The 16380-nt window shown below is 36.9% G+C and overlaps 1 protein-coding gene across 1 annotated transcript; it reads left to right on the top strand.

The window, feature by feature from the left end:
• The first annotated feature begins 7255 nt into the window (after nt 1-7255).
• LOC113290339 (RING-H2 finger protein ATL39-like) lies at nt 7256-7849 on the top strand. The gene has a single exon (XM_026539949.1). It carries the CDS (start codon nt 7256-7258, stop codon nt 7847-7849), a length of 594 nt encoding a protein of 197 aa, XP_026395734.1.
• Nucleotides 7850-16380: the final 8531 nt, after the last annotated feature.

The raw sequence follows: 16380 nt of genomic DNA, 5'->3' as shown, positions 1-16380 counted from the left end.
GGAAGGTCTAACTCACAAGATAGAACAACAAGTCAGAATGATCAAAACCAAGGTAAAGAAAAGAAGAATAGATCAAACATTATTTGTTACAGATGTGATAAACAAGGACACTTCTCCTCTGTATGCCCTGAAAGAATACAAAAGATGGAAGAAGCAAACAAGAATGAAACAAGGGAAGCAGATACAACTCTTTTCATGCACGAAGTTGTATTCTTAAACGAAGGGAAACTAATACCAAAGAACTACGAATCAAAGGATGGTGAAGAAGGAATCTGGTATTTAGATAATAGAGCCAGTAATCACATGACTGGTAAGAGATACTACTTTTCTGAACTCAATGAGAAAATCAAAGGACAGGTGAAGTTTGGGGATGGATCTTCTGTAGAAATTGAAGGGAAAGGATCAATTCTATTTCAGAGCAAGACCGGAGAACAAAAGCTTGTCACAAACATCTACTTCATCCCAAACTTACAAAGCAACATTCTAAGTTTAGGAAAAGCTACAGAAGTTGGATGTGATGTTAGAATGCGACAAGATTATCTAACAGTTCATGACCCAATTGGAAGACTTTTAGTTAGAGTCTCACGTTCACAGAATATACTCTACAAGATAAGTCTCATGATTGGAAGGCCATTGTGTCTGAATATGAGACTGGAAGATCATACATGGACGTGGCATGCAAGACTAGGACACATAAGCTTTAGAACTTTAAAGGCAATGTCTCAGAACAAGATGGTTCGAGGGCTACCACAGATAAACGATGAATCAAGGATCTGTGAATCATGTTTAGTTGGGAAACAAACGCGTCAAGGTTTTCCAAAAGCAACAACATTCAGAGCCTCAAAGCCTTTAGAGCTTCTTCATGCTGATTTATGTGGTCCTATTACACCACAAACCCTTGCAAATAACAAATACATATTTGTTATTATAGATGACTTCTCAAGATATATGTGGTCTATTCTTATGAAAGAAAAAAGTGAAGCATTTGACAGATTCAAAGATTTCAGAAATCTGATAGAAAAAGAGTTAAAAGAGGAAGTCAAAATGCTTAGAACTGATAGAGGAGGAGAGTTCACTTCCTTAGAGTTCAACAAGTTCTGTGAGTCAAATGGAATCAAAAGGCAACTCACAGCACCATATACACCACAAAAAAACGGAGTGGTGGAGAGGAGAAACAAGACTCTAATGGAGACGACAAGAAGTTCTTTAAAGGCTATGCAGGTACCTAATTATCTATGGGGAGAAGCTGTACGACACTCCACATACCTAATAAACAGGATACCTACGAAAGCTCTGAAAGACATGACTCCATATGAAAGTTTGCGAAAGAGAAAACCAAACATACATCATTTAAGAGTGTTTGGTTGCAAAGCATACGCAAAAGTTGATTCTGCAACTCTTAAGAAACTGGATGATCGATCTCAGATTCTTGTGCATCTAGGAATTGAGCCTGGATCCAAAGATTACAGATTATTCAATCCAACAACGAAAAGAGTAATAGTGAGTCGAGATGTGGTATTCGATGAAAAAGCAAACTGGAACTGGAAAGAAACTAATGATGGATCAAGTAGGGATCCAGAAATGTTTCACATGAGATGGGGTCAAGTAATTGATGAAGGAGAAGGACCCATAATCATCAATACCAATGGAAAAAATGATGTTAATCATGAAGAAGAAGAGAATAATGAAAACACTGAGAATAACGAAGAAGTAGAAGAAGAAGAAGAAGAAGAAGAAGAAGAAGAAGAGATCCATGAAATAACTCAACCCATTCCACTGCGAAAATCAACAAGAAAGATACAAAAGCCACAGTATCTGGAGGATTATGTTCTTCAAGCTGCAGAAGAATGTGAGATTATACTACTTTCTGTTAATGATGAACCAAGGAATTTTCAGGAACCAAAGGTCTCGACTAAATGGACACAAGCATGTAGAGAAGAAATTATTTCAATCAACAGAAACAAGACTTGGTTTCTAGTTGATAAGCCAGGTGGGGTAAAAGTGATTTGTCTTAAGTGGATCTTCAAAATAAAACGGAATGCTGATGGTACTGTCAATCAATACAAAGAAAGGCTTGTAGCTAAAGGATATGTACAAGAATCAGGCATAGATTTTGATGAAGTTTTTGCACCAGTTGCTAGAACTGAAACAATACGCTTATTAATTGCAGAGGAAGCATCAAACTCATGGGAAATTCACCACTTAGACGTTAAGACAGCATTCTTACATGGTGAATTGCGAGAAGATGTGTATGTTGAACAACCAGAAGGTTTTGAAGTAAAAGGACAAGAGCATAAGGTTTATAAGTTATCAAAAGCTCTATATGGTCTAAGACAAGTTCCTCGAGCCTGGAATACAAAGTTAGATCAAATCTTAAAGGGAATGAGATTCATAAAGTGTTCTAAAGAAAATTCTGTATACAGAAGAGAAGAAAAGGGAACGCTTCTTTTGATTGCAGTCTATGTAGATGATCTATTTTTGACTGGCAACTCCCTTAAGGTGATCAATGAGTTCAAGAGAGAAATGTCATCAAAGTTTGAGATGTCAGACCTCAGAAAACTCACTTATTACCTTGGCATAGAAGTCCATCAAGGAGTAGATGGGATTCAGATTAAACAAGAAGCTTATGCAAGGAGAATTCTGAAAGAAGCAGGACTTGAAACTTGTAATCCAACTAAGATACCAATGGAGTTTGGACTTAAAGTTTCAAAGGCACAAGAAGAAGCAGATATTGATTCCACGAGTTATAGAAGAAATGTTGGATGCCTAAGATACTTATTACACACAAGACCATATTCGGCTTTCTCTGTGGGAGTAGCAAGCCGTTATATGCCGAGTCCACGCAAGTCTCATGGTGATGTAATAAAGCAGATATTGAGATATCTAAGAGGAACAATCAGTTGTGGACTGAAGTATGGTCGAGGAGGATTAAAAGGAATTGTTGGGTATAGTGACAACAATCATAATACTGACCAAGATGATGGAAAAGGTACAACTGGTCATATATTTTATCTAAGAGAAGCATCTATTACATGGTGTTCACAGAAGCAAGACACTGTTGCCCTCTCATCCTGTGAAGCTGAGTTTATGGCTGCAACAGAAGCAGCTAAACAATCAATATGGCTTCAAGAATTATTGTGTGAAATCAAAGGAAGACAGCCTGAAAAAGTTCTCATCAAGATTGATAATAAGTCTGCAGTTGCACTCATTAAAAATCCAGTGTTTCATGGAAAGACGAAACACATTCACAAAAGGTATCATTTCATACGAGAATGCATCGAGAAGGAGGTCATTAACGTAGAACACATACCTGGAACTGAGCAGAAGGCAGATATATTGACAAAGGCATTAGCTCAGATCAAGTTTGAAGAAATGAGGAAATTAATAGGAGTACAAGATTTCTCACAAGCACAGTTGAAGCTTAAGGGGGAGAATGTTGGATTAACTTCAACATAGAAGTCACTAACAAGCTGGTTAGGACAAGATTAGGAAATTGATGTAATCTTAAGGGAATTAGAAGTCATCTAGTTCTAAGAAAAGGAAAGACATGTAATAAGGTAATAGGACTAGGAAAAGGAATTCATAGTTCTATATATATATGATCACCAAAGTTGTGGTTGATCATATGAGCAAGATTAGAGCTTGTGTTTAGTTTTGAGAGATTTTCTAAACATCAATAAAGAGAGTTGTCTTTATATAAGCTAAGTTTCATCTTGCAGTTGCTATTACTTCTTGCATTAGTTTCACGGTTGATATTGATGCTTAAACTTCTGAGCCACGAGCAACCAACAGGCTAATAAAAATAAACATCCTTAAAGAGATTTAATTCTAAATTTCTTATCATTTATCTACTGGATATACATTTTTTATATGAAATCAGTTAATTAAATTAGATTCTGGAACAAATGTTTTCGCCATATTTGTAGGTGCGCAAAATAGGTTCGCCACGTGGCCATACTAGAATGCATGAGGTAGGACTGAGAGATCTCACTTAGAGATCTCGGTCATTGACTCGTCAAATCAAGCTAGGATCGTCATCTTTGAATGGTCGGCGAAGTGAAAATATCGTATTGAGGCGAGGTAACTCGCTCGAAGAGTCTAAGTTGTGAAGAATCAGTTGGAGTGGCCGACAAGATAACGATCACGAAGTAGAGGTTGGCGAACTAAAATTTCTTTGGTGAAAAGATAACTGGCGAAGTCAATTAATTATGGAGCAAGAAAAGAGACAGCTGTCCCGACAGGCTTCCAAAGTTGTCGCGAAATAAAGGGAAAAACCTTATGGAAAATGATCCGGCGAAGTATAAATCATCACCACGAGATTATGACGAAGTAAAATGAGCTGTACACTATTAGAGCAAATTGGCCTATAAATAAGGGTCCTTGAAGAATGTAAAGAGAGGTCGGATTCGGGGAAGGAGAGAGCTTTGCTTGAAGTGAGATATTAGGGTTTTCTTGTATTTGAGAAGTTGTATTCTTTACTACTTAGTGTGGTTAATGAATAAATAATTTCTCACCCAAAGCCTTTATCACGTCTTCGATCTGTTTATTCTCATAATTTGGATGACTCTTTTTTTCTTTTTTTTGATGCCAAATTTCGACGAATCGGTTGAGTTAGAAAATAACAAATAACCCACTAATGTTCTTTAAAGGTGGGTTTCTCTTTTTTTTCTTTTCTTTTTCTGAAGCCGTGACTTGCTGGAAGGTATGTAAAACCAACCTTTTCGATATCATCCATCCAATAAATGCAACTTGCAACCAAGTTTCGCCAAGTAGGCATACCAAGTAGTTTCGCCAACTTGCAACCAGTCGGCTAGCTAACCAGGAAAAACAGTAATGAGTGTGAATCCGGCCAAGCTAGGCAAACAAACGCTTATCAATAAAGTGAGGAGGTCCGAGGTTCTATGCTGCTACGAAAAAGGTTCATCAATTCTAGTACAGAGGAATCAAAACATCATAAATGAATAAAACAACTTATTTTGGTCTTGTGTTCACAAATACTGTGGATCTGTTTTTATTGCTGCTTGCTATTTATGATTTTTTCGGTCATTTTTTTTAATAGAAAATATAGGAGAAGAGGCTCCTAAGCAACTTACAAGTTGTAAGAGCTAGTGCTTACTAGCGGATTACCCGTTCTCTCCATATCCAAAATATCATTATCCATATCTGAATTTAAAATTACATTACCAGTGTTTTGATTTCCTACTGGACTGATAATAAAGTCTTGTGAAAGCAGAATAAATAGGCTATTGATAGAGTTTTGGTCCTAACTCCTATCTGTATCACAGTTTGTGCTTATCATAGCTAAGTTAAATGCCAGTTGATATTTCTGTTGAGATTATTAGTCCCACATTGTTGGGCAATCTAAGATCATGTGGTTTATAATCTCGTAGGACCTCTCCACTCATTGCCAATTGGTTTTAAATTGGATGTCCGTATTCTAACATGGTCACGGTCACTTGACTTAACCTCCACTTCACGTGTCTTACTGCACAGTTACTTGATTTAGTCTTCACTTCACCATATAGTTCCCTCGGTCCTTTTCTGCACCTCGGCTACTTGTTTGTATCTGCTATATATTCTAATAATTTCCTGTCGGCGATTGTGTTCCATGTACCTACTTCAAAAACATCCTTTCTCTCATTGTTTAGAGTGAATCGGTTTCCAATCTTCTCAGCATGCAGACTTCTGATTAGCTTTATTAGTTGGCCAGAGTTTGATTCAAATTCCATCATGCTGCATAACTTCGTTGCCCAGTTGTATGCATCTGTAGCTGCTTTCTTTTTCATTGTTTCTTGAGAGCTTTGCTGGAGACGTGCTCCTTTAGCTCCTCCCCAATTTTTTCAATCATTTGTTTGCCACCATTTCTTAATGAATTTCGTTTCATCTGCACTAGCTAAGGTACTCTATATGACCCATGGTTGGTTTCTTCAATTTTTTTGTTTATTTTCTTTTTATCTTCGGTCTATCATTAGTTTTGGTCCAGTAAAAGTAATTTTTTTTTCTTGCATCACCATTTGCATTATCACATCTGATATTTCCTAAATTACTCCTACTAAAAATTAGCTAAATCCTTCTAGAAATTTTGCAACTGCTCAGAGCAGACTCGTTTGGTACATGTCTGTCTGGATTCAAATGTTATTTATAGCATACTACTTAATTTTAAACTTAGATGGTCCACCGGGTTCAAATGTAATGAATTAGATGCAGAAAAGTCACTTTGAGTTGGAAAATGCCATTGTTTTGGGCTGAATAGGTTGTTGCTGCTGCTTGCTGGAAGGTACATAATAAAACGGGTCTTTGCCATATCATTCATATTTCTGTTGGAAGGTACTTGCTGCTTGCAACCAAGTTTCGCCAAGTGGGAAAGATTTCCTCGTAGCTAGATAGCTAGGAAACATAGCAATGGGAGTGGATTGGGCCTATACCGGCTATGTAACTGAATTAAGCAGAACAAAACAAACGCTTATCAAACTGAGGAGGTCAGAGGGTCTTTGCATCGAAGATCTATAAAAAAAGGTTCATAAATTCTGGTACAGAAAGGTATTAAATCAAATCATAAATGAATAAAACGACTTATTCTGGTTTTATGATCATAAAAAAACCTATGGATCCGTTTTTGCGTTTCAATACTTTGCCACAACCTCTCAATGAAATTTGTTTGATTTGAACTAGCTAAAGGTTATTACCTCCAACGGTATTTGCCATATATGTCCCATGGTTTGTTTCTTTTGTCTTTAATTACGGTCCAATGAACCGTTTTCTTCTTTTTTCTTGCGTCATTCAACCTCCCAGTTTTACTCTACCACCATTGGTAGAGCCATCTTATATTTTCTTACTGTCTCGTGGAGCTAACCCATCGCTTTCTTGTTTTAGCAATTGCTAGCTAAAAATTAAAATAAATGCTTCTAGAAGAATGTCTGACCAAAATATTAAAGTTCCTCAATGGCACAATTTTTAGCAACAGCTCAGATTTCCATACCCCAAAACTTTCCATAAAATCACTCTGTCTAAATTTTACTCTTGCATTCTAAAAACCAACCTCTTCTTCCACTGTATATATAAACATGGAACTAGTGACAAATTTTTTAAGTCAAGAACTAAGAAATTTCAAAGAAGAAAAAAAAAAAGCATGGCCGAAACCATCCACTTCATTCTGCTGTTAGTGCTTCTATTACTACCATTCACATCTGCACAAAGCAACACTGAATACCCGTATGGAGACAATGCGAAAATCAGTCCACGAGTTGTAATTATTATGGCGGGGTTAATCTGCGCATTTTTATTCATGGTTGTTCTTGCTATTTATAACCGGCGATGTTTTTCTGATCGACGAAGTAGAGGTGATAGTAGTGTTCAGAGTATTGGCGATGTTACAACAACAAGAAAAGGAGGACTTGATTCAACTGTTATTAAAACGTTCCCGGTGTTTGTATACCCAGATGTTAAGAATTTCAAGATGATTGATACTGAAGAAACTGCAGTGCTAGAATGTGCGGTCTGTTTAAGTGAGTTTGAAGATGAAGATGTTCTGAGACAACTACCTACATGTCGCCATGCTTTTCATGCGGATTGCATTGATGTTTGGTTTGTTTCTCAATCTACTTGTCCTGTTTGTCGGGATAATCTTAAGCAAATTGCTCCCGGAATCGCACTCAATGCTGACGATGATGTAGTGATTGATGTATTGGAAGATGAAGAAAACGGTCCTGAAATGGCTGCAGAGATGATTTCTGAAACAGAGGATCAGCACCATGTTTCGATTTCTGTGGTAGATAATTCAGGTGATGTAATTGGTAGTACAAATCTCAACAGTGAGATGCTCCAGAACAGTGTAAAAGAAGATCGATAGATATTAGTGGCGAATTTTCGAGGTCACATTTAACTGGCTATTCTTTGGTCCAACTAGCATGAAGATTGCGAGACTGCAAAATTACTAGATAATGTCTGAATGGATTTTGTCTGTGAAAAATATAATCTGTGTAAGATCTGTTTAGATTTCTTGACAAGAGGTCAATCGGCTTCAGGTGGTAGACATCTATAAAAATTTACATGCTAAAAGGGGTGATGAAGCTTCTGAGGTGCAGCCATCAGGACTGACGATCCCCGGACGGTTCACTTGATTTTCCAAAAAGAAATCCTGAAAACGAAAAAAAATTAACCGATATTCAATTGATTAAAATTATTTATGGGTTAAATTTTTTCTCGTTAAAATAATAATTATTTTTGGGTCCCAAAACTATTATTTAAAAAAAATTTACTGCAATCCGTTCGTATGAAAGAACTGTTGGCAGAGCATACTTTGGTTTGAGATCGGTTGATTAATTTAGTGTCTAAACTTAATTATCTTATATGTGATGACATGGAGTTTTTCGGCACATGAATTGCTTTTAATATTAATCTTAGTGCCATGAGATCTTCACCAGTGGTATATCAAGACTTGCATTTACCAGATCAGGTAAATTATTCATCATTATTACCAACATGCGTGTCACTATTTCAGATTTCTTATTAAAACTTCTCATATGAACATTATCTATAAATTTTGGATTGGCTTCTTGCAATCTTTAGAGATGAACAAATGAGAAACTCTCATGACAAATCATCATGGTAGACACACGGCGCATAATTCGTACTGCAATCCAAAATTTGGAATGCTTCCTAAAATCATTCCCCAAAAAATTCGTGCGGATCCCAAAAATTGCTCAGCAATTTAAAATGGGCCGGTGGCCTAAACTTCACCCTATCCCCAATAATGATCCCAATACCTCATGTCGCAAGTCCAGCAAATGAACCCGAGGCTATGGCCAATCAAGGAAATTTATATCTTTCTGGTTTCTTGCTTTCGAGATTCTCTTTGGTTTCCTTTTGAGTATTCTTCTACCGCTGCTATATAAGGAAAAGAATATCAAAAATATTGGAAGACAGGGAAAACAACTAAAGAAATCATAGTCAAGAATAATATCTTACACTAAACTTCCCAAGGTTCAACTAGTACTATTACTACCATGTACTTTTGAGATTTATGGAGACTTTTTTAGGAAAATAACATGGTAGAAATTTTCTCCAAAGGTGAAATTTTGGGAGATTTTGATGTTTGTGATAGACACATTTTTGTGTCTAATTTGTCTCGATTCTATATATTGATAGTGCTCATTTTTGTACTTATTATGGTGTTTTATGTGTGTGTAGGTATTTTTGGCCAACAAACATTTTTGGAAAAATCGGGTCGAAAAGTTGTGCGGGGCACCCCCGAGGACATTTTCTATTCAGACTCTCACCATGGATAAGGGGCAACCCAATTACTAAGGGGCATACCTGCAGGGCTCTACTATTCGCACCCCCACTCTGGATAGGGGGAGACCACTTTCTTCTCAAAATTCAAAAGAAAAAATTGGCGGGAAAAAAACCAGTTTGCATACCAGAGTTAGGGTTGGATTTCTAGGCTGTTTTAGGGAGATTCAATAGCGGGAATTTGTTGGGCTGGACGTGATTTAGCATAAAAGGCTTGGTATGAGCGCTGGAATGGATTGAATTGGGCTAGAACTCGAGTTGGAGCAAAACAGAGGTGAAGTTACACACGGGTCTCTGCTGGCCTGATTTTTGAAGTTTCAGGGAGATTAAACCGGAGATAATCTTTCCGGAGATAGCTACTTACCTAATAGAGAGTTGAGATGATTTGGAAAGCTCAGAAACGCGTAAACAAGTCGGCAGAGAGGATTATTTCCGTGACTTGCACGAAAATAAAAAGAGAGAATTAATCGCTATTTTTAGGTTTCTGAGTAGTTTAAAAGGTGTGTTAAAGTCCCAGGGAATAAAAGGAAGTTATTGGAGCAGTCGCAGAGGAGTTTGTAACACTACAGAGGATTTTTTAACACTACAGAGGCGAATTGATCAAGTTGTAGGAAAACCGTATTTCTGCTGCTGCTGCTGAAGAACATCCGTTGCAAATAAGAACAGCGTCTCAAATTTGTAAATCTGCTACAGTAACTTCTTTGTAACAATCAGTCATTCGTTTTGCGACTCCAATACACCGTTGCAAACATTCAGAGTTATAGTTTTTCATCTTTTAATCAACTTTTGAACCATAAGCAAATATTTTTAGCAAGTAATTAATATGAGGAGCTAAACCCCATTGCTGAGGCGACGGAGGAAGCCATTTTTCCAATTATTATGTGGTAAATTCTATTTAATTTAATTTTCGTAATTCTTTTATGATTATTTGCACTGAACTGAAATCGAATATATGATTCTGATTAAGTGGTTGTGTTCTCAATTGATGGGTCATGCTTAGGTTAAATATTTTGATGGTCCATGCTTTCGATTTACAACTATTGTCTTGAGAATCTACTTGTCTAGGCGAAAATATTAGAATCACTTTAAACGTAATGAGTTGCATAAATATTGACTAGATTAAATCACATAAAAATTGGAGATTGGTGGAATCCAAAGTCTCAGTGCTTTTTATAAACTTGAATACAATTTCTTTTTAAGTTTTCTATTTTAATTTGAGTCTAAAATCGAGTCTACATAATCCGAGTTAAACGAACTTTACTACCACTTAAAAACTACATCAATTTTTGGCGCCGCTACCGGTTAAACTAACTTTACATAATCCCACCACAACTCGCCTCGATTCAACTTACTTTGACTCGGATTGATTCCATAGGGGTTTGATCAGATTGTAACGAGTTCCTTTTCGAAAGAATAGAAGCTGGTCTAGAAATAATCTAAGTGGAACCATCATGCTTTTTGTTTGCTAGAAAATTAGGTTTGATTTGGTTGAGTCAGCCTTTTTTTGTGATTGCATAGAATCCCAAATATCCCGATAGTGCCAGCAATGGCAACTTTGAAAGCTTTGTTGAACCCAACTAGGACTACTCTTCCTTCTTGTATCAGGTTAGCCGAAACTGAAGCAAATTATGAACTTAGGCCTGTGACCCTACAGATGCTCCCAATCTTTTTAGGGAAAGAAAATGAAAACCCATACTTCCATGATAGGGATTTTGAGGAAATTTGTAGTAACCTAAAGATTAGAGAACTTGATGATGATGCTTTGAAACTTAGGTTATTTCCATTTTCCCTGAAAGATAAAGCCAAATCGTGGCTATATAGTTTGGCTTCCGGTTCAATAGAAACATATGAACAACTTACATCTTCCTTTTTGAACAAGATTTTCCTAGGCACAAAACATCGTCTATTAGGACGCAAATCTGCACATTTTCTCAACAGGAGGGAGAATCGTTATATAGGTATTTGGAAAGGTTCAATGACTTATTAGTCCAATGTCCTCATCATGGTTTAGAAAAGTTTAGGCTAGTTCAAATCCTTTATGAGGGTTTAGATTATTCGACAACAACCATGGTTGAGTCTCTATGCACTGGTAGTTTTGAAAACCAAATTGTTAATGCGGCGATGGAATTTTTGAATGAAATTGCCGAAAAGACCCAGCAATGGGAATATTGTAGGGAACCCAAGAGAATAATTCTTCTAGGTAGAGAAAACGTTAATAGGATAGAAGGAGGCTATGAATCAGATGACAAAATTTCTGCTATAGCAAAAAGGTTAGAAGCTTTAGAATTGGGTCACACTAGTGGTAGAGTAGAGCCTTTTTGGGAATTCCATAATAATAAAGAGCAAGCCAATGCCCTCTATAATAACACTAGGTTTGATAAACGTCAGAAGTTTGACCCATATTCAGAAACCTATAATCCTGGTTGGAGAAACCATCCGAACCTTTCATGGTCTAAAGACCAAGGTCAGTTTAGTAATTCTAATGTTCCCTTAGGTTTTGGCTATACTAAGAATACTTCAAGATCAACTCAGTTTCAGAATCAGTCTGATAAGAAAATCTTAAGTCTAGAGAAAACTCTCACCTCGTTTATTCAAAATACTGAAAATATGCGTCAATTTCTTTCACAAAGCATAGAAGCTAGTAATAGGATAGGACAAGAACATAGTCAGGCCATTTATGAATTGAAAGACCAGGTTAGTCTGATCACTGATTCTCTAAGAGAAAAAGGTAAGTTCCCTAGTCAACCGATACCCAACCCTAGAGGAGTTGATGAAGTAGGTGCAAAACCATTTAATTAAGTGAATTCTGTCACAACCCTTAGGAGTGGTGAAACGGTAGACAATAAGGTAGCCATGCCAAATAGTGGACATATTGTAGATCCACCTTCTAGTTCCCATGATGATCCCCAGAAGGAGCCACTAACTTAAGAAACCGATAAAATTTCTAGTGATGCCAATGTGGTTCCGGACAGGTCTCATTTTGTACCCAAAGCCCCATATCCACAGTTGTTAGCTCCAACAAAGAGAGAGTCGACTTTCAACGAAATACTAGAGATATTTAAGCAGGTAAACATTAAAATCCCTTTATTAGAAGCAATTAGGCAAATGCCTGCTTATGCCAAGTTCCTTAAGGACCTTTGTACACGAAAGCGTAAGCTTAATGTCCATAAGAAAGCCTTTTTAGCTGGTCAGGTAAGTTCAATCCTTCTGAACCAAACAACCCCTAAGTATAAAGACCCTGGATGCTCCACCATATCTAGTGTGATCGGTAATTATTCAGTAGATAAGGCATTGCTTGACTTAGGAGTTAGTGTGAACTTACTCCCTTATCATGTATACAACCAGTTAGGTCTTGGTAAGTTGAAACCGACTAAAATGATATTGCAATTAGCTGATAGGTATGTCAAAATACCTCGTGGTGTCATAGAGGATGTTCTGATTGAGGTTGATAAATTTATTTATCTAGTGGATTTCGTTGTTCTAGATACTCAGCCTGTTCAGGATCCTAGTGCTCAAATACCGGTGATTTTAGGTCGCCCATCTTTAGCCACAGCTAACGCTGTCATCAACTGTAGTGCCGGACTTATAAACATATCCTTTGGTAATATGACCACTGAACTAAATGTATTTAATGTTAATAGACAACCTTCTGATGATTTAGAAGAAGTGAATATAATTAGCACTTTAGTTCAAGATCTAACTCAGGATAATTGGGACGACACTTTATTTGGTGATTCCTTAGATGAACTTGATGAGGAAATTCTCTTAAGTCAATTAGGTGACCAAACTTTTGAACTAGTAGAAGCTCTTGAGTACTTTAAAGACTCTACGGACCCTGAGATTCAAGCCATAATGCTAGGCCTTACGGAGAGTAGTGTTGACCCTAAGTTTTGGGGTAATGAACTAGAAGAAGCTCTTGAGTATTTTAAAGACTCTGAGGATCCATAAATTCAAGCAATAGTTAGAGGTTTGTCCGAGAATACTGACTACCCTAAGTTTGGGGGTAGTAATGGTCAATTATCTCCATTAGAAGTCCCTAACTTGGGATTCGAGCCTAGTGTACCTGAGGTATTACTTGAGTCACTTCCGACTCCGCAACCGGATCCTCCTGATATTGTCCAGGAGGAAATTCTAAAGACTTGTTGTTCGAATGAGTCAATTTTTCAAGACACTCATATGATGCCCAAATGGGCACAACAGAAAAATCCAGTTGTCTTGCAGGAAACCTTGGGATGAGGATGTGTTATGTATGTTCATTTTTCTGATTTGGTGCAGTTGTTTGATAATTGTGGAAATTTTATTTGCTTTTGTTGACCCACAGTTGTTTCGACTATTGATATATGATTTCAAAGGTAATTAGCCATTTTGTGGTATTTGACGTCTGGCTGAAGACTTTAAATTTAGCACTTTTTGGGAGGTAACCCGATCTCATGCAACATGGTAATATCTTTCCTTATCTATTTTGCTTCAAATGGTAACAGTTTCTCCTTGTTCATTCTTTTAATTTCATCTTTAGAACATTGAGGACAATGTTAGATTTAAGTTTGGGGGTATGGGAAAAACTTTTTAGTTTCAGTATGAATAAATAAACTCCAGAGCTTAGAAATTTATGCCTATTGAGGATTGCACTAACTAATATAAGTGGATGGAAGCATTTTGATCGTAGGAGTTGAGGAACCAATCTGATTAGATGGAAACATCTAGAAGAGTCTATTCATAAAAGCACAGAGCTCAGGTGTTAGAAATAACAGGATAGTTTCACCATATCTCGTTGAGTCCTTTTCACTTTTATTTTTATTTTATTTTGTTTTTAAACCATGTTTCTCTAAGTGATAGGTGGGGCCCACGATTCAAGTTCTTACCAATGCTAGGGTGAATTAGAGTGATTGAGATACAAAGAAAAAAAAAAAAAACACACCAGACCAAACAGATCAAAAAAAAAAAAGAGAAAAAATGTCCAGTGAATAAAGTCGACCACTGGTACCCTTGTATATGCCAGTTGTGTTGAACTAGAATTAGGATTATCGATCACTGGTTCCCTTGTATATGCCAGTGTGTTGATATTAGTCAGAATAGTATCTCAATCCATTAGGATAGGTTCATTTTGTCGGAGGCCTTCAGACAGATATGGGAAACGCCGTTCACTTAGTAAACATCAAAATCATCTATGTTTTTCTATATCCATCTTCTTGATCTATCCATGTGATTAGTTTTTGACTCCGGATATTGATGTCCATAGTGCAACTGTCTGAGTAGAGCTCTGTTAATTTATATGAATTTTAGTATGCTTGAGTGCAAACTCGTGTAAAACAATTGGAATTTCGCATCAGGGTACTTCCTTCTGTAGTCAATAGGTATGCCAACCAAGGAGATTCTTTAGTGCCTTCCAAGGTTCTGCAAGATAGTTAGGGTCTGGAGTACAGGTTTTGTGGGTATATCTCTTGTAAGCCCTCCCGATATTATAACTCGGCCACTAGGGCCACCTAGGGGTTTAAAGGCTTATTGCATACACTAAATGCAATCGACGATGCCTGCGACAGTGAGTTAGGATTTTATTTTCTATTTGATTTGCTCGAGGACTAGCAAATAATAGGTTTGGGGGTATTTGATTGACACATTTTTGTGTCTAATTTGTCTCGATTCTATATGTTGATAGTGCTCATTTTTGTACTTATTATGATGTTTTATGTGTGTGTAGGTATTTTTGGCCAACAAACATTTTTGGAAAAATCGGGTCGAAAAGTTGTGCGGGGCACCCACGGAGGACATTTGCTATTCACACTCTCACCATGGATGAGGGGCAACCGAATTACTAAGGGGCATACCTTCATGGCATCTACTATTCGCACCCCCACTCTGGATAGGGGGAGACCACTTTCTTCTCAAAATTCAAAAGAAAAAATTGGCGGGAAAAAAACCAGTTTGCATACCAGAGTTAGGGTTGGATTTCTAAGCTGTTTTAGGGAGATTCAATCGCGGGAATTTGTTGGGATGGACGTGATTTAGCATAACAGGCTTGGTATGAGCGCTTGAATGGATTGAATTGGGCTAGAACTCGAGTTGGAGCAAAACAGAGGTGAAGTTACACACGGGTCTCTGCTGGCCGGATTTTTGAAGTTTCAGGGAGATTAAACCGGAGATAATATTTCCGGAGATAGCTACTTACCTAATAGAGAGTTTGGGATGATTTGGAAAGCTCAGAAACGCGTAAACAAGTCGGCAGAGAAGATTATTTCCGTTACTTGCACGAAAATAAAAAGAGAGAATTAATCACTATTTTTAGGTTTCTGAGTAGTATAAAAGGTGTGTTTAAGTCCCAGAGAAGAAAAGGAAGTTATTGGAGCAGTCACAGAGGAGTTTGTAACACTACAGAGGCGAATTGATCAAGTTGCAGGAAACCCGTATTTCTGCTGCTGAAGAACATCCGTTGCAAATAAGAACAACGTCTCCAATTTGTAACTCTGCTACAGTAACTTCTTTGTAACAGTCAGTCATTCGTTTTGCGACTCCAATACACTATTGCAAACATTCAGAGTTATAGTTTTTCATCTTTTAATCAACTTTTGAACCATAAAAAAATATTTTTATCAAGTGATTAATATGAGGAGCTAAACCTCATTGCTTAGGCGACGGAGGAAGCCATTTTTCCAATTATGTGGTAAATTCTATTTAATTTAATTTTCGTAATTCTTTTATGATTGTTTGCACTGAACTGAAATCGAATATATGATTCTGATTAAGTGGTTGTGTTCGTAATTGATGGGTCATGCTTAGGTTAAATCTTTTGATGGTCCATGCTTTCGATTTACAACTATTGTTTTGAGAATATACTTGTCTAGGCGAAAATATTAGAATCACTTTAAACGTAAAGAGTTGCATAAATATTGACTAGATTAAATCACATAAAAATATGAGATCGGTGGAATCCAAAGTCTCAGTGCTTTTTATAAACTTGAATACAATTTCTTTTTAAGTTTTCTATTTTAATTTGAGTCGAAAATCGAGTCTACATAATCCGGGTTGAACGAACTTTACTACCACTTAAAAACTACATCAGTTTGGAAAACATTTTTTTGTGAGAGTAAAACC

This window comes from Papaver somniferum, chromosome 6 (genome assembly GCF_003573695.1).
Source record: "Papaver somniferum cultivar HN1 chromosome 6, ASM357369v1, whole genome shotgun sequence".
Taxonomy (NCBI): domain Eukaryota; kingdom Viridiplantae; phylum Streptophyta; class Magnoliopsida; order Ranunculales; family Papaveraceae; genus Papaver; species Papaver somniferum.
Note: the sequence above shows the minus strand (reverse complement) of the source record. Positions and strands in the feature narration are given on the sequence as shown.

What these genes read in the sequence shown, in the direction of transcription:
- LOC113290339 (XM_026539949.1), top strand. Translation starts at nt 7,256, where the DNA reads ATGGCGGGGTTAATCTGCGCATTTTTATTCATGGTTGTTCTTGCTATT.